Source organism: Ambystoma mexicanum, chromosome 1q, assembly GCF_040938575.1.
Source record: "Ambystoma mexicanum isolate Mex_15411 chromosome 1q, UKY_AmexF1_1, whole genome shotgun sequence".
NCBI lineage: Eukaryota > Metazoa > Chordata > Amphibia > Caudata > Ambystomatidae > Ambystoma > Ambystoma mexicanum.
In genome coordinates this window covers 69,889,852-69,912,520 of record NC_090922.1, presented here as the reverse complement: position 1 = coordinate 69,912,520, position 22,669 = coordinate 69,889,852, and the positions used below count along the sequence as shown (strand labels likewise).

At 44.6% G+C, this 22,669-nt stretch overlaps 1 protein-coding gene across 2 annotated transcripts in view; it reads left to right on the top strand.

Annotated features, from left to right (window-relative positions):
• The window catches only part of CDH1 (cadherin 1), a 398,557-nt gene extending 378,408 nt beyond the window's left edge, over positions 1-20,149 (top strand). For both annotated transcript variants that reach the window (XM_069635549.1, XM_069635548.1), the window contains exons 13-16: positions 4,143-4,370; positions 11,503-11,633; positions 15,335-15,478; positions 18,824-20,149. In XM_069635549.1, coding sequence (XP_069491650.1) covers positions 4,143-4,370; positions 11,503-11,633; positions 15,335-15,478; positions 18,824-19,030 — 710 coding nt within the window. In that variant the 3' untranslated portion in view covers positions 19,031-20,149. The remainder of the gene's footprint in view (positions 1-4,142; positions 4,371-11,502; positions 11,634-15,334; positions 15,479-18,823) is intronic.
• The last annotated feature ends 2,520 nt before the right edge of the window (positions 20,150-22,669 follow it).

Here is a 22,669-nt window from a genome sequence, read left to right as displayed (position 1 = left end):
CATGCGATTTGTCTGTGAGACAGAGAAGGGGGCTTCTGAGGTGTTATGTTAGTACATTTAGAACGCGCCAATGCCCAAGGGCATCCAGGCGCAAACCAGAAGGAGGTGGCAGCAATATACTCTTGTTACATGAACAAGGCAGTCTTCAGAGGTTTTCTGAAGTCCAGGTGGTTCTCTACTTTACGTAGGTGAAGGGCCTTAGGGAGTTGGTGGGTGTGGCAGTGGAGGGGGCGTGTGAATGTAGCCTGTTGGAGTTCCTATTTTGAGGGATGAGTTTGTAGGCTTTACCAAAAATTGCATCGGCCCCCAAACGTGTTTAATTGTGCCTGCCCATGAGTGAAAATCACTACCATAAATTGGTATCATTTTTTTAAAAAATGCCACGGTTTACCAGTGCTAGTGATTTATGCAGGGCTATGAATTACATAAAAATACTCATTGGATTTACAGTTGTCACTCTTCCTTAACCTCACTAAACATGTGCAGGCACCCGCGTATTTCCAGAGTATTCAAGTTTCCCTTGGCCAGGCGTGAGAATGCCATCGAGTCCTGTTTTCCTTTGAATTCTGGGAATTGTAGTTTTCCTTAATTTCAAATGCGAAATATAAAACTGCAAGTCTCAGAATTCAAAGTGGTGGGGGTTTGGCTAAATGGTCTTCTCACGGGAAACTTGAGAGCTATGTATTCCTACTTTTAATCCTGGGAGGAAAACTGGGCAATAAAACAGTTTAATATGGCCATTGACATTGGTTGAAAAAAATAATTGATAATAAATTTGAAATGGTGGTAATATTTGAAAAAGGCAAATGAAATGGGGCTGTAGTGTGGTGCCGATTTCCTATGGCGTCATGCAACGTTGGGTTTACGGAGGAAGCAAGGGGATGCCCTGCAAAAGAGCTGTCTGTAGGTCCGAGGAAGTATGCGCTATGCGACTCCAGGGCAACTCTCCATCTTGCCCTTGCTAGTCAGTTCTGATACCAACAGTTAATTTGCTCTTTGATAGGTTGAAGACCAGCAGACTTTTGTGCATACGTTTAAGTTTCTTGCATGCTCTTGAAGCTAGACACAGCTGTGCCAAGAGCCTCCTCGCTCCTGAGAAAACCTCTGGTTATCAGTGGCGTGGCCAGAACAAAAGAATGGGGCAGCTGTGGGTTGGAAGTTGCAATAATTAAAAAAAAAAAAATGCACCCGAGGGCCCGCCAGCAGCTCAGAAGGCAATGAAAGCTCCCCATTCCTCGCGGCTGCCCATGGCCCCCTCACCCCGAAACAGAAAACCCATCAACACCCGTGAGAGGAAAACGCAACTGCTAATGTTAATTTAAAGAAAATCCCGCTCCTGTGCTTCTCAGTTGCCATGTCTTTTCACACTTAGTCCCCTTTCAGTGCCCCCTGCAGCTTTGCAATTAACACTGCATTTGGAAATGGCAAGGGAGTATTCCACACGACTTCAGCTAAATTGACGTGTGTATTCGCTTTTTTTGTTTAATGAACTGCATTAGTACCTGCATTTTCACTCTCGACTGCTAATGGTAAGAAGAACCGGGTCGGGATAGGCTGACCTGGTAGGTAATGGTAAAACCAAGCGTGCGTCAAGCGTTGCCTTTTCACTCTGCCCTTAACTTCGGTGCATTGACCTCATCAGCTACATCAGTGAGTAGTGTGTTCCATTGAAGGAGCTTCCCTCAAGTTATTTCACTTAGGCAGGCAGGACGTTTTTTTGTTTAAACCAAGACAAATGTTTTGCAGACCGCGCAAACTGAGGTGACTTTAATGGGAAATGATTTTGCGGCATGAAATGGCAAATTTTGCGGCACAACCCTTTATTTATGGCGGCATTTTTGCAGCACATTTTTTATTGACTGGAGGGTGCAAGATTGGTACATTGCAGGAAAGAGGCTGTGTGCAAGGCTACAAGAGAGCCAGGGTATCAATATATGTATCTTTTATATCAAAGATGTCTCTGGCTTGGCAGAACAGTGTTTGTTTTGGCTACGTTTTTTGGATAAATGTGCATGGCTATTGGATATTAACGTTATTAATCATTATCAGTTGTAATGCTGAAAATATTGCCCTTCTATGTTCCCCCCCCAATCCCGCAAACGCCCACACACCTCTCACCCAACACACGTCTCACCAATTCCCCCTCACAACTTGTATTTTTGAACCTCTTGCTCAGTCATACACATACTCACATGCTCTGTCACACTGCCAAGTCACAATTTGCGCTTTCTAATCCCTGCCAAACTCCAAATCATACTCCTAACTCACACTGTACGCTCCGCCGTTGCCCCACAGTATAGAGTCCTTCATTCTTGCATGCTACTTCTGCATCTTTCATCCTTTCTCTCATTCTATCACTCTTCCCTCATCCTTTCTCCCAATCTGCAGCCCACTACTACCCCTTAGCCCATGTTCCTTCCACTTTCTTTACCTCCGCTCACTCTGATTTCATGCCCACCACCCCACTGCTTCCGCTCTGCTCTTTCCGACTGCTTCCCCCTCTGACCCACTGCTCTCCCTCTGATCTCCCTTCACTTTCTTGCCTACCACGCCACAGCTCACCCATCACTCCCCTCTCACTTCTTTCTCTCAGATATTGTGACCATTTTTCAATTTTTGTAGAAAACTGTAGATTTTGTTCTAAAAAAAATGGGGCATCTAAAAATAGAGCAGAAGAAGTGCTGTTTTTAGATGCGCCATTTTTGGAAACGAGCAAGCCACCTTAATCTGAAAGGTGACCTGTGCATTTCCACGGGGCAGAGCTGTAGCACAAATGATGCACTGGCCAGCCACCTTGAATACGTTTGTTAGAAACGCTCTCCTGACAATGGTCTACAGGCTCCCTGTGCGTTTCACCGGAACTGGCCCTTAAGGTTACGGCTACTGTAAAATGCAACCCAAAAAAACAAGTTCTACCCCATTTGGGGAACAGAAATGCAAGTGAGACAGCAGCTGGCACACTACAAACAAAAAAAATACCCACAAAAAAATGTAAGTATTGCATGAGTCCAGTAGGGTTATTTAAGACCATGTAAAGCACTGGCACCCCTCGTGCATGTATTTAAAGTGGGCACATAGAGTGGCCTGCAATTTCTGCAGATTTAAAAGCGCATCTTGCTTGTCAATTTGGGATGCACTTTTAAATGTGCAGAAATGCCCCCCCAGAAATTTGCGCAAAGGGGTGAAAAAGGACATCTGAATGGGCACATATAAGAAGCGTCCATTCAGATGTCCTTTGTGGATCGGACTGCTCTTTATTTATTTTTTGCTCAAGTGATGAAATGTGCTTGCGCATTTCATTTCTTGAGTTCAAAAAATAAGAGTTGAGCCCCTTGGTCCCCTGAGTTTAAAAAAAATAATTTTTCAAAAATTAACATTTTTGTGGGTGTTTTTGCAAAAAAGCTTGTTTTTGAGCTTTTTGGCAAAAACGGTTGTTTTTCGCGGCATTTTGTGGGATCGCAAATCGCTATAAACTGGAGGGTCTGAGTCTGCAAAGGTGCCAATTCAGAAAACTGAAAGCTTCTCGCATTTGCCAGCATCGAGTGCCAGACCTTCCCAGGTGGATGAGCGCACACTCAACCCTCATGCAACAATTTTGTGACAATTGTGATAGTGGTTGTAGGGTGAAGTGGTATTGGCGATCAGTAGCGAAGGCAGCTTTACGTGCGGGGGGTGGGGGATAATAGGGCACCAGCAGGAAGCTGGGGGCGCACTGGGCACCATGGGGGAGCCAAGGAGGGCGGCCATACCCTAGGCCCCCAACCTGGCCCCACCACTGTTGGAGAGGTCCACAAAGTGATCCAAATGGAGACCATGCAATGGTGATTGGATTGGTGGTTACAATTACAGGATGTAGGAATTGACTCCACAGCAAGGTAATCTGGGTGCAGGCGATTCCATGTGAAATTTGTGCGACAACATTTTCTGCGGATACCGATTACTGCATTCATTATTGCACATAATTCCTTAAATCTTGTTCACCTTCTGCCTCTTCTCCTGTACTGTCTTTCACACCCGAAGTTTATAAGATCTGCAAGTAAACACTTAAAACGTGTAATTGGGGCACAAGTCTGGTGTTATTTTCATAGTTCACCCGGTGTCCCTGTCTTGTAATACTCAGCCTGTGTTGGTCTTTTCCTCAGATCTGGTGATCAGGCCGCTGCGAGCGCTGGAGCGGCGTTCATACACCATTGCTGTTACACTGGGTGACAGCGGGCACAACACCAAGCTGACCACCATCGAGGCTATTGCCTGCAATTGCGAGGGAGGAAAGGGAGGAACTATGGACTGTGAAAATAAAGCCTTTATCGCTAGCACCATGGGGGTGCCGGCCATCCTCGGGATCCTGGGTGCCATCCTGGCCTTGCTGAGTAAGTATTTCTGGTGAATGGTTTCTGGTAAACCAAGACAAACTGGGTGCAAGAATATATTGCATCATGCTGCAGGGGAGTGCGTCCTGCCAAACACTTCCCTGGGGCCTTTACTGTGCTTTCTGTTGGGGACAGCAAAGATGAAAAAACAACCATGTACAGAGTTGCATGAACAAATAAAGGGCCTTCCGTTCTAGTTTGGGAATGCTATTAATTTTCTCTAAGTTGATGTTCCCGAGCCGGGTCTTATTTGTTTATATGTGTCATGTCTCTAATGCACCTGATTTGCAGGTCCGGATGTGCTTGCGCGTTCAGCATGGACAAGCACACACTTCATGTGTTTCCATGTTCGACTTTTCTGTGGCTTCATAATCATGGTAACCCTCAATAGGGTTTAACATGGGTTACCTACAGCAGGGTTTTTGACATTTAGTTGCACAGTTTCAGAAATCGAATGCTATGCACAAGACCCAAGTTAGTGGTAGCACCCTTTTGTTAAATAATGGTGTTGGTGGGCCATCTCATTGTCCAACTTTAAAGTGGATGTAATTCTCTTGTGTATTCAGGCACCTGTGATGTATGGGTGCCTCGTGGCATGTGAGGGATTTTGGGTACACTACATGTCACGGTAGGGATAGTGTTAGACACAGCTATGCCGATTTCCCATAGCCATCCTCGAAAGACGAGATACAATACTCTGCGGTTACCACTGGATGTCGGACAATATGCACAGCATGTGAATCTAAGCAGATACAATCATCAGAAATGCTGTTACGGTGAGTAATGCATGTCATATGAGAGGAACTGCATCCATTCAAATTGGGACCCATAACATAACTTTGCCTGTGCATTCACTCGTACCATTCTGGCAGCTCCATCCACAATATTTAACAGACATGTTCTTTCAGTTATAATAGCAAGAAGCACTGTAATCACTTCTAGCTTTACTCTTTAGTTGGCACATGACTTTCCAATATCTTAACGTTCTTCCTGTATTGTTTGCTCATGGTGGTATAACATCAAAGCACCAGTATATTAGTCAAAAACAAAACAAAACACAAAGCCCATACCTAGTATGTTGGGTTGCCTACACTACAAACCTGATACCCAGAATCCTGCCTCCTGCATCCCACAACCCACAAAATAAACCCACATTTTTGTTGGCCTTATTTTGTCAGCTACGGCACAGTGAGATAAGATGATCTGTCCAGGATCACACGCTTTAAGAGGTGAAGCCGAGACTTCAGACCAGTCTGCAATTTATAGAATTGGCCACATCTTCTCAGATCACTAGCTAATGCGCACAGAATATAATGCATGGCTTTAAAGAACAAAAGTAATATTTGTATAGAGATTACCTGAAAAGTGCACATCACCTTATAAATCAGACAAATATAAAGTCTTATGCTAAGCAAAGAATATAATTGTAACTTTTTCCCCATTGTGAACGGACAGAATGCAAGCCTAAAAAAAATTTGGTTTTGCAATTGTACTTTCAAGAACATGTACTTTCATGCAACAATAACTGGGTGACGAGATCACTGGATTGTAGTTATGGATTCACACTTTAACACAGGCCTGCTACTTGATGTTTTCACTCAAGGGTTACACTAATTGTGAGGATTTGTCACAGAAAATGGTCCTTTTCATGCTCGCCACTCGGGCGTGCATCCAAAGAGCTCCCCATAAAATCCTCTGCTAATAAAAATATGGACCGCCGGAAATGGTTCTGCTCATCCTGAAGTCTCTGGGTGGAGTGAATGAGCTGCAAAGATTGAGGTGCTGTGGTGGTGGTGAAGTCGGATGCCCAGCCGGGCAGGAATTTCTTATTTATTTTTTCTCCGTTTACCAAGCAAAGCTTGGCTTGGGATTTTAGGGGCCAGTTGCTTGAAGCTAGAGTTGAGCACTTGCCAGTCACTTTGCCCAAGCCCCGGGTTGCTTTTCCACCTTTAGTTATGTGCGACTCTGCAGACCTTTCCCAGTGACGGCTAAAGCTCAATAGGCTTTCCAAACTTAAAGCCAACAAAATAAAGATATTGGGTGCATGTCTAGTCTACATTCTTCGGCCCACACGTACCTGTGCAGAAAGACCTGGAAGGGCTTGTCAGCAGTTCCCTATAAAAGCATAAACTACTAATATTGCAGTGTAGTGTCGTTTTCTGATTCTCCTATGTGGCATATGCAAACTCCTTCACTAAACTGTGGGTAGAAAAGGGCTTCATCAAAAATACAGTGGATCTTACAATGGGTTACTGCAGGTCTGCTTAGGGAAAAACAGTAGTAGTTTGTCATTTATATAGCGCCTTTATTCCATTAATATGGCCTCCACGTGCTTGTGGTGGGAATGCCCTTGGGGGGACCGAAGTCCAAGGTATAGGAAAATTGGCCGAATTATTAGAAAGCATCTCTGCATTTGGCTAAAATAGGGAGTTAGGTGGGCTGGCCGAGCTCCAGTAGCTACCTATGAAGGTCAGTCATGTGCATGGGTCCTATGTATGGGTGCTGAGGTGGTCAGAGTGCCAGATTGCAAGAGACTAGTTATGTATCCAGCTAGCCCAAATTTTGTTGTAAGTCGTCGCTGCATTCTGATGCATGCTGGTAGGTAGCCGTGCCTGTGGTAGATGTTCACAGAAGTGGTGCGTAAATACATACCTTGAGGCTCAGATGGAGCTTTGTATTGATGTAGCTGTGTGATCAGATCTTCTGTTTAATACACAGGCTACCCTCATAGGGAATTTTTGTTTTTTGACCTTTTGGATTCTAATTATGCATTTTAGCGAATAAGTGTCACTAACTAGGAAAAGGAATTGGCACAAGAAATTATTTTGGACACCTTAGGGAATTTGTTTTTGGACCTTTTTCAAATCATGCATTGTACTTTGGAATCAGTTCCTTGAATGATACTAATTCAACAACTACCTAAAGTGAATTAACAAATTAATTAAAATTTGTTGGATTGAAATGAGAAAAGGCTTTTTCTGAGTGATCTGTAACTACTGAATGCTTCGTAAGTGAGCGCAAGAGAAACAGGGTCCATCATTTTCATTTTCCTCTTGTAATTTAACCTTGGGTTTAAAACCTCTAAGGCAGAATCATAACAATTAGAGCTTGTAATATTTACCTCTTAAATCCCTAATGTACCAATTTATGCTGTTTATCAGACTTCTCATAGTCTGTGTTTTGGGTAGTTCTAGGCGAGGGAATTATACACTGACCGCATGCCATATTAGGTATTTGGGTATTATGGGACTTTCATCCTCGGAAGAGGATGAATACTGCATCTCTCCTTAGTCCCCACTTCCATTTGACAGCTGTCTTCTCCCATGTGATCCTCCCTCATGTTACCACCTCCAGGGTGGGGATCAGGTAGCGGCTGCCTTTCCCTGGCCACATGGGAGGGGACTTTAGGCTGGGGTTTAGTGATGACACTACAGGATCCATCACAATGCACACTCTTGGTATTATTAAGCTATGCTTTCATGATGGCATTTGGTAATAACGCCTTTGCCCTTCTGTAAACTGCATTATAGCAGCCTTTCCCTTTTCCATGGCACTTGAGTTTACCCCCACATGTACCATTTATAGTCGCAAGGGGTCTGGAGCATGTCACCCACGAATGATGCCAATAATGGATTCTAAATTGCAACTACGATAGCTTATCAAAGATTTGCTCACGAGGGAAGCAAACATGGCAGGAAGGAGGGCCTGAGTGACCGTGTTCTCATACCAGTTTTAAAAGGATACACCTTCGGTGATGCTCTGTCTTGTCCCCCTTTGGGCATGTAGTTGTCATCCCTTTAACACCCCACCCCTCTTCTTCCAATAAGATTTCCTCATCAATCCAGTTTTTCATTAAAATCACCTGTTAATAAGACGCATGGTGAGCTACCCAGTTGATATTCCAGGGCATCCTCAGTTTGCTTCTCCCAATATGTGTGTCTGGTTCCTGAGAAGGTAGAGTTCCACCAGTTGAAGTTGACCAAAGTAGTTTTTCACAGTATTTCAAAACCTCCCCACAAGAAAATCAGTGCAGACTTGTGGAGAACCCAAAATGTCATTGTGTAAGAGTTTATCCATCCTTTGACATTGTAAGTACTTCACATTGTAAGGTGCTCTTTCCATGCTGCCCTGGTTAATCTCGCTGCAGCTATAAATATGCCAAAGTTACTGTATGGGGTCCTTTTCTCACCGCTTCAACTTGAGGGATATTGTAAAATACCTAATACCCCAACTTGCTAAAGTGGCTTGGGTTTGGAGCCTACATATTTTGATGTTGCAGATCCTCTATTTTCTTGTTCCTATAGTAACTGGGATTGCAGTCGATCACCAGGGACGGGGATGGTAAAAGTGCATATGACACACGGTTTTCCAACTTCTCAGGGTGGTTCGGAGTTCAAATCTAAGATGCATTCCACGCTAGTTTTGTATTTTCACCAACACCAGTCTGCTGCTCATCCAATCTTGTTTCCTGTACTTTACTCTAACAATATAAGAGCAAAGATGTATAAGTTGAAGCTCAGGAAAGACCTTGAGTTTGCAGAGCTCTTTCATACTACCCCTCCTCCCTCAAGCACTCTTGTGCGTCCAGTCCTGAAAAAACCTACAGCCGACCAGTGGTCGAAGTGCATGAAAAGAAGTAGTGGAACTATGTTCCGAGCTTGTCTGCTCCCCACAAACCCCATCGTCACGCCCCCTCCCACTTGCAATTCAAACCCCCAAACACACACCCCTGCTTTTTAAGGGAATGTTCAGTGCTGTGCATGGAAGAGCAGGTTTCAACTTCTTTCTACACTTTTATTTTAAAACAAAACCATTCCAGAACGGTTTATTTTTTTTAAAAGTATAGGAACAGTAAAACATTTTTAAAAAGAGGAGCACCACTCCAGCCACTTCGACCATTCATGTCCGACTAATTACCGCCCATCTCACTCCCTTTCTTGAGAAACGTCTGGAGGAGTTGGTCTTCCTCCAACCGACCCAGCATACTGAGTTTGTTGGTTGCCTGCACCACCATCAATCTGGATTCCGAGCATCCCGAGGCACAACAACTGCTCTCCTGAACACCCATGAATTGCTTGCATCCCTTCACTCCAACTCACCTGCTGTTCTCATTCTTCTCGATCTCTCCTCTGCTTTTGACATGGTTAATCACTCTATCCTCATAAAACGGCTCCATAATAATAATTTGCATTTATATAGTGCTACAAACGCTTGGGCATTTGAGCTCTGCTTATTACCCATGGTGTGTGGTGCTCATTTATTGACCTAAGAAAGATGAAAGGCTGAGTTTGGCCTTGGCAGTATTCGAACCTTCGCCGGCAGAAACTGCACGGATGTCAAAGTGAGCACACTACTAGCTGTGCTATCTGACCGGCTGATACCCTTACCATCTCAGAGCGGGCCTTGGACTGGCTGACCTCCTTCCTCACTGACCGTCCCTCCCGGGTTATCCTGGGCTTTTTCTCCTCACCCACCTCTATCTCTACCTGTGGTGTTCCCCAGGGCTCTATCTTTTCACCAGGCATCTTTGACACCTATCTCGCTCATCTCATCTCCACTTTTTCACCACACTTCCAGTGTTATGTACACCACACCCAACTCTTCTTCAGATTACCTTCTGTATATCTTCTGACCTTCTGTCATTCCTGACTTCCTGTCTGCTATCCAGTCTCGGTGTGCCTCCAATGATCTGTCTCAATGCCAGCAAGACTGAGATTCTTCCTGTCGAGGCACCTGTCCCCTCCTTTCTCCCTTCACTCTGGCCACCCTAAATGGATTCTCCCCCACCCCTTCCTCTGGGTCCAGGAACCTTAGAGTTCTCTTCAACTCATTTTTCATTCCTCACATCTTGGACCTTACTTGCCAAGAAGGCCAACTTCCAACTCTACCTCCTCAGGGGCATCCTCCCTTTCCTCACTTTCCACCAGAAGCTCAATGTGCCCAGAGCTCTGGTACTTTCCAGGCTGGACTTTTCTAACAGCCTCTTCCTTTACCTACCTTCTTCCTCTATCCACCCCCTCCAGCTAATCCAGAATAGGGCTGCAAGACTTAACCTTGCCCTTAAGCCCAGGGAACGTCTCGGTCAACCCTAGAATCTCTCAACTGGCTCCTGGTTGCTGTAGGGATCAAATTTAAATCCCTCTGCATCATCAATAAGGCTGTGTGGGGCTGGGGACCACGCTATCTGCAACTTCCTCTCAGCAAATACTCTCCTTCCAGATCCCTCTGGCTCCAACTCTCTGCTTGTGAAGCGCTTCTCTAAGCAGAGAGCGGGTGGCCGTTCCCTCTCCTCAGCTGGCGCCCTCCTCTGGAACAGCCTCCCCCTCTCTGTCTTGAGCTGGATCTCCTCAAGTTTCTGCAAATACCTCAAGACTTTCCTCATTTCCTCCTTCTTTACCCACTCCCTCCTGTGCTAAACCACACAGTAGCTGTGATTGGTGACCTGGGCCCTTATGTCCTTTCTGGGTCCGTGCAGCCTGCCTGATTGCCCGCAGCATCCGCCTCCCCCCCCTTCTTGTAGGTTTGTGTCGTCTATTATAAGACCCTGCATGCAAAACTTTGCTGGCTGAAAAGCTAGGAATGATCACTGTAGCCCTAGTGATATGTAGCTAGTTGGCAAATGACATTTGAAAAATAAAATGTGGTGCTGCGACTAAAGTAAAAGAACTGGAGTTGACTTTCTGACAGATGAGACACAACATTGCACAACTGTCTTCTGCCTCTGTCGATTAGAATCTGCTCCTAATCTCAAAAATCGATCAGAGTTGCAGTTAATCGGACATGTTTTTGGGGGCTGGGGAGGCCAAGTCTGGTTCCTAGAGTGAGCTTGCTGTGATAAATCCCAAATCGATTTCTATGAACATAGAAAGTAATACTATGTGATGGCAATGCCGAACTGCTGCTCTAGGGAGCTGTAATGTGGGGTTATTTCTGTGTGGTACTGTGATTACTACAGATGCATCACTTTGTTGTAACATTACTGGTGTGTGTAGCAGGGATGATGGTGTTATGGCTGTGTGGTGCAGTACGGTGCTGTGATCGGTTGTCACTGTATGGTGCTGATATGTCAGGTGATTGTTGCATGGCACTGTGAACCAAGCACCATTAACTCAGTTTCTGCTTTCCCAACTAGTCCTGCTGCTGCTCCTCTTGTTGTTCCTCCGAAAGAAGAAGGTGGTGAAAGAGCCTTTGTTGCCCCCTGATGATGACACTCGGGATAATGTCTATTACTATGATGAAGAAGGTGGTGGAGAGGAAGACCAGGTATGGGGCAATAAGCTTGGTTAAAGTTTGCTCACAGAACATATGTATGATGAATACTGTATATCATGCAGAGGTTGATGGATGAATTGTGTACAGCTGTGAAATGTAAACAAAGAACTGTGCCAACACAGCCTTGTTTTCAGTGCAGAGAAGGAGATTTAACACTTGCTTTGCCCCTTGTTTACTATGTCCATTTTCTTATTGCCAATTCCGCACAGTGATGAAAGACGCCCCTTTACACCCGTTGCGTTCAAGATGAGACCTTTATCTGACGCACGCTATTGAAAAAACATGGTCCCTGATCTGCCAAGAACTAACATGCCCCTTAAGAAGACTTGCCAATTATTAAGAGTTTTTAGAAATTGGGTGCATTTGTCCACCATTTGGATGCATATTTTTCCCCCGCAAAAATACATTGTTGCCGACAAAATGCAACAAGTTGTTAACTCCAAAAGTGGGATTAGTGCTCTTCAAAACTTTTAAAAAATGCTCTACCCTCTTTAAATCATCGGTGGAACCCTGCAATAAAGTCCTTAAATGTACCAGGCACTGGCTGCTCATTAGTTAAGATCTTGGTTGATCTTTGTTTGGCTAGGTGTCATGTGTCGTAGCTTGCGTCTGGGTAAGATCAGTGTCTACTTTATAATTATGCTTTGACCATATCCTACATAGTTTTATGACAAAGCGAATAGAGACCCAGAAGTGACACAGTGGCAACAAATCTTGACAGGCTGAAATCCTGAATGAAGCAAATCCTGAATCCTTTTGAGCAAGTGCTTTCTGCTTCATGTGTGGAAATCCAGGATGGAGCTGGGTAGAATATGCAGTCCAACATTTAGCATGAAGTTATGTAACATTATTAGTGGTGCGTACTTGGCTGCTTTATCCCACCCCCTGCCACCAGTGTTACCATCTGTCTTCTGGCAAAACCCTCTAATCTCCCGATCTCTCCACTCATCTGCCCTTTAGAAATCCAAACCTACACAATTATACAGCAGTGCCATCATCCTTGCCATCCGGTCTTCCTATCCTGGAAATGTACAGATTCCCCTCTTCCTTGATGGCCATCTTCATCATAGTTGTTTGCAGGTCGGAGTTTGACAAGACAATGGATGCGTGCACAGCATGGCCTGTTTTTGTCTTGAGATTGGGCCTCGGCACCCAAAACTTTGTGCCAAGGAGCAGATGGTCATAAGGCCATTTTTGGAAGATTTTGCCAAGTGCAAATGGCATGCAATCAATATTAAGGCCCTCGCTGCTCTCGGGCCTATTATTTTGGCGAGCAGACAATTAACGCACTGTAGGACTCTTAAACATGGAATTAGGACCCATTTAAAAACAGGAGATATGATTAGGTTGAAGACAAGCAGGTAGAGACTTCCACAATGATTAAAAGGTTTAAGGATGGGGTGCCCAATGACCCTTTTAGTACATATTGAGGGGCGTGCACAAATGGGACTTGGATGAAGAGGCATACACGAAGGGGTGGTATATGTACCATTAGTTAAAGGCATGGATAGTGCTACTTTACAAAGAGGACTACTCAATAAGACGACCACCAAACCCCTAATGTCTCTAGGCTAAGACCAAGAACGCCCCCTCTCTCTCTCCTTCATGGAACTCAGTAAGGCAACTTTAAGAGTCAAGCAAACAAACCAGAAGATCACGGCTATTATAAACCTACCTAGCAGACTTGAGTGCTCAAAATGGGCTAACGTTGTGATTTTCTTCCTAGCTGGCCCTACTCTAGCCAGTTACTATTCTAAGGGGGCTGGGGAGTGCCTTGCACTTCTTGAGGTCATGCTCACTCATGCCCATGCTCATCCTCTACCTTACTCCACCCGCCTTCTAATACTCACACCACCTGCCGATGTTACCCCGCCTTCCACTCCACTACTACTCCCACCATTATTTTCCCTGCCACCACTACTCCATGACTCATACTCGACACCCCACTACTGCTCGGCCCTGCCCAACACTGCTTTGTGCCACCCACCACCTCCACAACTGTCCTACTCCTCCTCCCTCCAAACTATGCAAACCCTTCCTTCAACTCTATTAACCATTTCACATTAGCCCCTTACACTAGCCTTCCTACATACTTGCCACACAAACCTGCACACTTAAATTGCAGTTATTTTGCACTCACTAAAGCAGTACCTCACCTTCTGAAACAATAGCCACTAACTCCTGCTGTTCTCTTGGTCTTCCTCCTTCTCTGACCTGACCCAGACATCCCACACTTCCCACTTCCTGTCCTGAGATTAAATCCCCCCTCCTCGCTGTCTGATGCTCTCCCTGAAAAACACCCCCACCTTATGAACCACACCACTGTTTGCCTATTACCCTTCCTCCAACAGCCCTGCTGCGAACACACTGCCGAATTTTAATTTCTACTCCTTCTGTGGCTGGATTTTCTCTGCAAGTTCTCAACCTTTTGTAAATATTCACCCTCCTTTAAGATCTGTTCCAAGCTGACCCCATCCTTGGAAACCAGAACCTTAACCACAGGAGGACTGGATAACTCTGCACTGAGGACTACTGCCTACAGTCTTTACTGCTGTTTTCGATCTGGGAATTCCTGGTTTGAAGATGAACATTCTTCACAAGGGTCTGGGGGTCCCATCTGCATTGGTGTCCTGCCGCTGTACAACCCATGAAGTAACCTCCCACCATATCCTGTAGAACTGCCTTTTCAGTCTAATTGCATTTCTTCCCTGGTCTAGCAGTGTTGCTGACGGGTTGCTTCATAGTATCTTCATCCCTGTACTGTTCATTTTCAAGTGTGTCTTAAGATCGTCGCTCCAACAGAACTCTAAAAACTTCTCTTCGGGGGGGAAAAGAGATCTCTTTCCTGCCAAAGACTGCCTCTGCTTGCAATACTGGTCCCTCTGGATACCGCTCACCAGCCTGCAGTGAAAGTATTTCTAAGCTACTTCTACTGCTGTTTATTTTTCAGGAAAAACTATTAATTGACCCTGAAAGAAACCTCATTTAAAATGGTTATTTGGCTGATGTATTGTGACCTCTGTTTTACGTTTTTAATTACTGGTTCGTGTAATGCTTTTTCTCTTTTCTTAAATATAAAGATTAGATTTGTATACAAATTGTGTGTGGGCCATCTCTTTTTGGATATTAACGGGAGCGTGTTACTGTACTTGTGAACCACCCCAATGCACTACCTTAGTTGGGCCTTTGCAGTTTGGTCACTTCTACCACTTCGAGACCCTGGTGAGCGTGAGGGAATAGATTGTAGCAACGTGTCGCCAAGGTCTGCCCGAAGGCCCTGAACACAGGGCCGTAGAGAAAATCTCCCTAACATGGCCTATGTCGGTTATCAATTGATCATTTGCCCAATGTCCTTCACAAACCATACATTGTGCAACAATGAAACGCTCTTAGCAAGGACACCTAATTGCCCAATTTCTTTTGATTACTTAAAGTGCTTGTTATGCTTGGAAAACCTTGAGCCTAATGGGCTTTGATATTTTAGAGCGCCCTTTGGTTTTAATCAACAATTAGCAGGAATTGTGTAATTCCCATTAATTTATAGAAACCAATTCACAGGCATGGCATTAGCTCAGTGAATTACTGATTCATTTGTTTTGAAATCGCAGAAGCTTGTGCGAGGAGTGTGTGTGTTTTGTGGAAGCCTTAATAAATGCTTTATTGACCAGTTTCTTGTTTTCCAACCCCTACAGGACTATGATTTGAGCCAATTGCACAGAGGCCTGGATGCCCGACCAGATGTAATGCGTAATGACGTTATGCCACTTGTTGCTGCTGCTCCCCAATACCGTCCGCGCCCAGCTAACCCTGATGAGATTGGCAATTTTATTGATGAGGTAAATGGGCAATTTGACAGACCGATCTTCTGTTTCCAGATTGAGTTCAAGTTCATAACTAGGATAACCCTTTCACGGCCTGAACATCAATGCTTTCCTGTTGAAATTAGAAAATGTATATAAACACGTTCAAAGGGTTAAAAATAGCTTAATTACTAAAAACGGACACTTTGACACACTTCTTGAAAACCGATTATAATGGCATGCCATGAAAGTTGAAAAAAGGGACTCCATAACACTGACTTGAACATGTGAGGTCCCAACTACAATCATGGCCTTGTTTATCTTTTTTTTTTTTAATCAAACCACCTTCATTTGTATGCACAATTCTCACTTTCTTCTTAATCTGACTCGCTCTTATGCATTTTCTAGTTTGCATAATACTGCCTAATATTTTCATTAATTCTCCCAAGTTCTTGATTCTAAACTGTGAAAATACAAGTCCACACCTTGCCTGTTCCATAAGCACTCCAAATAATTGTCCCATACTATAAATGATGAAACTTGTTCTGCCACATTCTTTCAATAAACATTAGTTGCAAAGATGCAAGCAAGGAGTAACCAGGCACATTTTCGAAGACCTGCTAGAAGTGCAAAATCTCTACAGAAGTTTACTTTGTCTTGCTCACCATTTAACAAGTAAATCAACGTTCCTTTTAGGGGATTGCAAATGTTTTCTTTACTTAAATATCGAACATCCTTTTGCTTTAAATGTGCTACATGTTTTTTAAAAATGTACCATAAAAAATGAAGATTCTACCCCAATGCTGGTTCTCAATGTTGCTGCTCCTGTGTCTAGACCCATTCTTGTTCTCTTCCCCTCTCTGATCATCTCACCGCTCCTACTGAACGTTGGCTCCTGGGACACCGAATCTCAAGCCCTGAGTCAGTCACAGCCCCACCTCTCCCTCTGGATCCACTCCACGGGTATGCCTCAACTTGGTTCTGTGCCCTGTGTCTTCTGGCTGGTACTGACATCTTTATCATTGGGGTGGAGGCAGAACGGGGAGACTGTGCCCTGGGAGGATTTGAGCCAGCCTGCAGGGAGAGCAGCAAGGCTGGGACTCGGTGGCAAGCGGAAGATCCGTGCAGGAACAGAGGAATGGCCCCCATTTTGCCCAAAATATACTTGTCACTGTGGAGGGTGACGGAGGAAGGACACAGAGGGGAGTCTGGAGGAGGCTGCAGGGCCAGTTGTCTGGCCTGAGGTACTTGGGGCCTGGAGTAGTATTACCAGGGGCACAAAGATCGTGAAGGTACCCAGTGGCAGTGTACAAACCACTTGGGCATCCTGTGTGAGGGGAGCACTGAGCCTGGTGTGCCAGTCATACTGGCAGGGGGCTGCACAAGTGGGAGTATAGTTTTGCAGCAGGGGTCTTGAGGAAAATGCGGGTCCACTAAGAACTGCAACGCTGGAGGGAAAGGCCCATGCTCACTGGAAGGCTTTGAGACACCTCCGGCCAGCCAGCGAGGAGGACATAGTGGTAGTCAGCCCAAGACCATCCAGAAAGGGTGTCTGATGGCTTGAGTACAAAAGGACCATAGATCAGTGCGCTAGGGCAGTTTACCAATAGTGGGAGGTCCGCATCAGTATCAGCACTGTCTGTCCGCTTTTCAGTCATGGTGTGCTGCAAACGACCTCTGCCTCAACGCCAGTAAGACTGATATCGTTCTCATTGGGATCCCTGCTCTTGCCTTCCCACTTTTGCTCCGGCCGGCCTCCCTTGGCCCTGTGCCCACACCCACATGCGAGGCAAAAAACCTCAGGGTCATCTTTGACTCCACTCTCTCCTTCTCCTCGCACATCTCTGACATCTCTAAAAAGTCTATCAGCTGCCCCTCCTGAGAGGTACTCTTCCTCTCACTTTCCCCCAGTGGCTCACTGTCTCCAGAGCCTTGGTTCTCTCTAGGCTGGATTATTGCAACATCCTCTTCCACAACCTCCCTCTTCGGCTCTGCGCCCTCTGCAACTCATCCAGAGCAGAACCGCAATACTTATCCTTGGCCTCAAGCCCAGGCACTACATTTCTCCGGTGCTGAAATCCCTTCACTGGCTTCCTGTGGCTGCAAGGATCAAGTTCAAGACCCTGTGCATTGTCCACAAGACTTTCTGGAGCCTGGGTCCTACCTACCTGCAACGCTGCCTACCTAAATACTGTCCCTCACAAACCCTCCATTCATCTACGTCCAACAGTCTGTGGGTGAGTCGGTTCTCCAAACAATGATTTGGAGGGAGATCCTTATCCTCAGCAGGTGTCCCCTCTGGAATAGCCTCCCTGATGCCCTCCGTCTTGAGCCTGATTTCTTAAGTTTCAGAAACTCCTCAAGACCTTCAGCTTCTCCTCTTCCTTCCCACTCCCTCTACCCTGCTAACCTAGCAGTCTGCTCTCTCCATCTCTCCCTCCTCTTCCTTACAGCTTGCTGACTGGCTTCCTGGTGTATCCCAGAGTCCCACCAGTCCCAGGCACCCCCTCCAGTCCTCTCGCACTTGCGCCAGTGCCCCATGGCCCTACTCCCACCCACCTTCACCGCACTTAGATTAACACTAGAGAATTGCTCTCTCTGCACTTACCAGAGTCTCCACCGACCGGGTGCACTTGGGCCTCCCTCACCCTATGACCCTCTATGCACTTGCACGATCCAAATGCAATGTGCCTGATGATCGTCAGTTCTCCCTTGTCTTCCCCCTGAATTGCACTTGTAAAACTGCAGAATCACCGTTAGGCCCATCTGCTGCCTCAATTTGTTAATTGTATTTACGCACTTACTTTGCCTGTAAAGGCTATTATCCTCTCAGAATTTCAAGGACTCTGAGCGACTGTTTTTTTTCCCCCTTGTTCCCACCCTCCTTGAGCGCTTTGAAACTCATGTATATAGCCTCTATATAAATAAACAATACAATAAAATTAGTACTTCATGCAATACCGGCACAATTGGCATTTGAATCTTGTAACATATCCCTGTGATGTTTTTAAATTAAATATCTGAACCCATTTGCTTTTTGCAATGGCCAGCCCAATGATTTACATTTGATGTAAGGCGGGGCATATACATGGATTCTAAGTTAAAGGAAATATTTTGCGTTAAGTGGCAGTTTGTGATAATAATGTCCACAAATTTCAACAAAGGATTTCAAAACTTCTTTAAAAACCTCAGGCTTTAAGGAGTCACAGCGTTAAATGCAGAAGAAGCTTGTCATTTTAAAATCTCCACAGACCTTTAGCGTGCATGCCCCATTGGCAAGAGGTCGGAGGAAATGGAAAAAACGATTGGTTATATGAACAACCGAAGTGTTCAGTCAAAATGTGTGCAAGTAATAACTTGTGTCATTCTTTGTCCATCCAGAACCTGAAAGCTGCCGACAATGATCCCACGGCTCCACCTTACGACTCCCTCCTGGTGTTTGACTATGAGGGCAGTGGCTCTGAAGCAGCGTCCCTGAGCTCCCTGAACTCCTCCAACTCGGACCTGGACTATGACTATAACGGCTTAAACCAATGGGGGCCCCGCTTCCGGAAACTGGCCGACATGTATGGAGGGGACGAAGATTAAAAAAAGAGCATCCCATCTGGTCTATTTTAATACAGCCACCTTGAATTCACAAAAGCCATCAGAAGACCTGATCCCTCCCGCCCTTAAACGGTCTTCTGTCTGCTGAACACAGCAGCAGCACTATGCGAATATTACGTGGATTTCCTGGTTATGGGATGCCATTTTTTTTGTTTGAAAATTATTTTCTATCTCGTTGAAAATGTGTTTAAATATTGTGCTCACATTCTTTTATTAACTTTATGCACGAAAAGATGTCCTCCTGTATAAATGTCATTGTCCCTTCTTATACAGGGGAAAAGACTCATCTTTCAAACTTTTTTAAATGGGTTATTTTTAGCAGAGGAGTTGAGACTTTTTTACATGCAGTCTTTCAAAAGAAATCATTCCATACAGTCGGGCACTGAATTTAATGTTTTTATTTGGTTGGTAGGGATTTGCCAAAAATGTATTTTTGTATTGATGCTTTACTACGCACAGGGAATAGGTGTTATATAATTCCCTTTTAATCCCCCCTCTTGCTTTATATGCTTCAATCTCTTGTACAGGGCCAAACATGCAAAAGCCAGTTTGCTTAGAATGTTTTGTCTACTCACTGGTACGAAGGCTATCTTTCCTTTGACATTCTTCAACCTTGACGGGTGTGTTTTTTTCATAATTAAATGTACCTGCATGTAGCCATTTGCTAGTATCCTCAAAAGCACCTCTCGTGCATGTTATTGGTACCTGAATGTGGCTGGCATACATCTGTTGCGTACAGATTTGCCTTGGGCTACTTGAAGCAGCCATTTCACTGGTTTCTTCACTTAAAATGGTTACACATGTTAAATATAAAAAGTTGGCTCTTTTCTGATGTTGGGGCATCACAGGGACAAATGACACCCAAGTTTAAGCTTGGGTGATGCCAGTACAGTGAGGGTGTTTGTTCGCTCAAAATGGATGTTGCCCTCGTGTTTGGTTATTTGATACGTTTGGTTCGTGCTTTCACCAAAGAAATGTATTCTATAACGGCAATAAAATATTGGAACAAAAATGTACTTTGTATGTTTGGGAATGTAAAAAAAAATATTCATCCCATGGCTTTTGTAAAATAAAAGTTAGAACTATATATACACATAATAATATATCTATTTTCTATTTGTGTATATTTACCATTTCAGGTTGGGCCAATGGCTGTCTGCACTGCTGCAATAGTCTCTTGTGCCATATACAAAGGTTGTGTGGTAAACTCACTTGGAGATTATACTTTGCCAGTGGCCAAATATGATTTGTGCGCTATTGTATGAAAATAAAAATAAAGACAAACCTTTTTAAAAGCGAATGTATGCTTATTCACATTATCTGTATTATCCGATACATTTATATCTATTTACACCAGTACAATTACTATTTAAATATCTCTCTTCCTGCCATGCAGCATGTGAGGTTTCCATCTTATTGTCATGTCCCTCGTCTCCTCTCTCTATTAGTTTATAGGTATTGTATTTACTAAATCAATAATCTCCAAAGCAAAACTTACTTCCAAAAATGTTTCTTAACACGTCTTTTGTATGGTTCCTTTTTAACGGACCTCTCATACGTCGTCCTATTCTACTGTCTGGTATCTTACACGTCAACTGAGTATCTAGAATCTGCATCTCTTTGGAGCAGAGGCGCTGTTTGAGTCCCTCTCCTTTAAGGTTACAATTTCTGTCGTGTTTCACAATCCAGTCCTCGCTCGCATGGTTCTCTCAAATGTTCTCCTGTCTGTGTGTTTCTCGCTTTAGTGATATGTCTCGACAGGCACATGTTTAGTTTCCCTTGGTCATTTCTGCTTGGGTAGCCTGAAAGAATAGGCTAATTTGCCATTCTGAAGTCGCCTCTGTTCATTTTTAGTTGCATGCCTTGCATCCTCTCCCTGAATATCCATGTTACCTGAAGAATATTAGCACCAGACCATCCGACCCTCCTGAGCAGGGAAGGGCCACAGGGACCAATTGTCTCTTTGCTTGAACTTGAAGCACCTTAAAGCGGTCACCTTTCAGAAAACACTAAAGAGCAGGTGCATAGAGCTGATGCAGTTAATTATGCACTAGATGATACTTCTATTTCGTTACCTGTGTTTGTGCCCAGTACTAATCCTACTGTACAGCATGGCAACACAATTTTAAGTGATAACCCTGTATAAAAAATATTTCAGAGATGTCTGGAGTTGGAAGTAAGGAGTGGAAGGACATGCTCTACTTGCCCAAATGACGGACACTATTGGCTACAAATAATGAAGAAAACCAAAACTTGAGGCACCTGCTAGGGCTCAACATTTCATTCTTGCAATACACAAGTAGGGTTGGACAAAGGATACACCAATCATGGATCGATTTCCTAAAACACAGTGAGGGAAGTAGTAAATTAACTGTTGATTGACCGATTCAGGGCAGAGGTTCACCAAACTCTAGATGAGCCTTTGATATGGTAGTTACTGTGAGTTGGAGATCGAGTAAAAGTGCAATACATTTTGATATGAAAAAAATCAAGATCTAGCGTACAGTCAGTTTTTGTGTCAGCTCGCCTGAAATCTTTTGCCATGTGGCCCATTGAGTGTCTGATGCCCATCATTTGTGACTGCTGACCCTCTTGGAAGATGCACTACATCCTGGGCAGGTTGCTCTTCCCTGTACCTGGGCTCTACTGTGAGTAAAACCCTATGGCGCTTGCAGGTCAGCAGTCTGTCCCAGACAGCTGGGCCTTCTGCACTCTTGGTTATCAGTTCATTTTTTTTCTCTTTTGGGTAGTACAGTTCTTTATTGTCCTTGGTCTCCTTTCAGTTACCACAATAAAGTGTCTTTAGGCTACCAGGTAGCCTTGCTCTGCTTTCTTAGCGTCTGTTGCCTTGGGCCCTAATAGTCTGGCCTAGAAGGCTTTGCACTTCCTTAGCTTTGATACCTTGGCTTCGCCCCAACTTGTGTTGTACTGGCCCTGCCTTTCACATCCAGCACCGCCTCTGCTCCCTGGCCATCTTGTTTCAGATTATGCTAAATCTTTTTCCAAGACTCTCACTATCAACCACTTTCTGCTGCCTCAGTTTGGCTGCAATAGCATTGACCGGTCTACCCCACCTCGCTACAATTTGCATTCATACTCCCATAGTCTGTCCCACGTCTCCAAGCTTCTTTGATGGAACCATTCTTTTTTCCTCCTCCTCTCCTACAATGCCAACTTCTCCTGGCTCAATGTTGTCTTCTTTCGTCTCTCCACCATCTTCATTACATCCTAAATTAGCCTCTACCTGCCAATCCTTCACTCCTCATTTCTGATCTGTGTCTTACTTTCTCTTTTCTCTCCTGTCACACCCATCCAAATCTCACATGCTTTCCTTTGTTACGGTCCCCTTCCTGTCTCTGAGGGTGTTGGATGGTGTAGTCACAGGGGCAGAGTACCACCACTCATGGTATAATGCTGGGCCCTGGGGTAGCATGAAAGGGAACCCCTTACCACCCAGATCTGTGGGAGATTGCTTTCACTAGAACAAGCCGTGCTATGATGGTACCTTTTTAAAGGATGTCCCAGAATATAACTTGCATTGCTGCTCTATTGCCTGATATGCTAAAATGTTTTGATCATCCAAATGGGCAGAGGAATAGTGTAAGACTCTCTTTAGCTCGT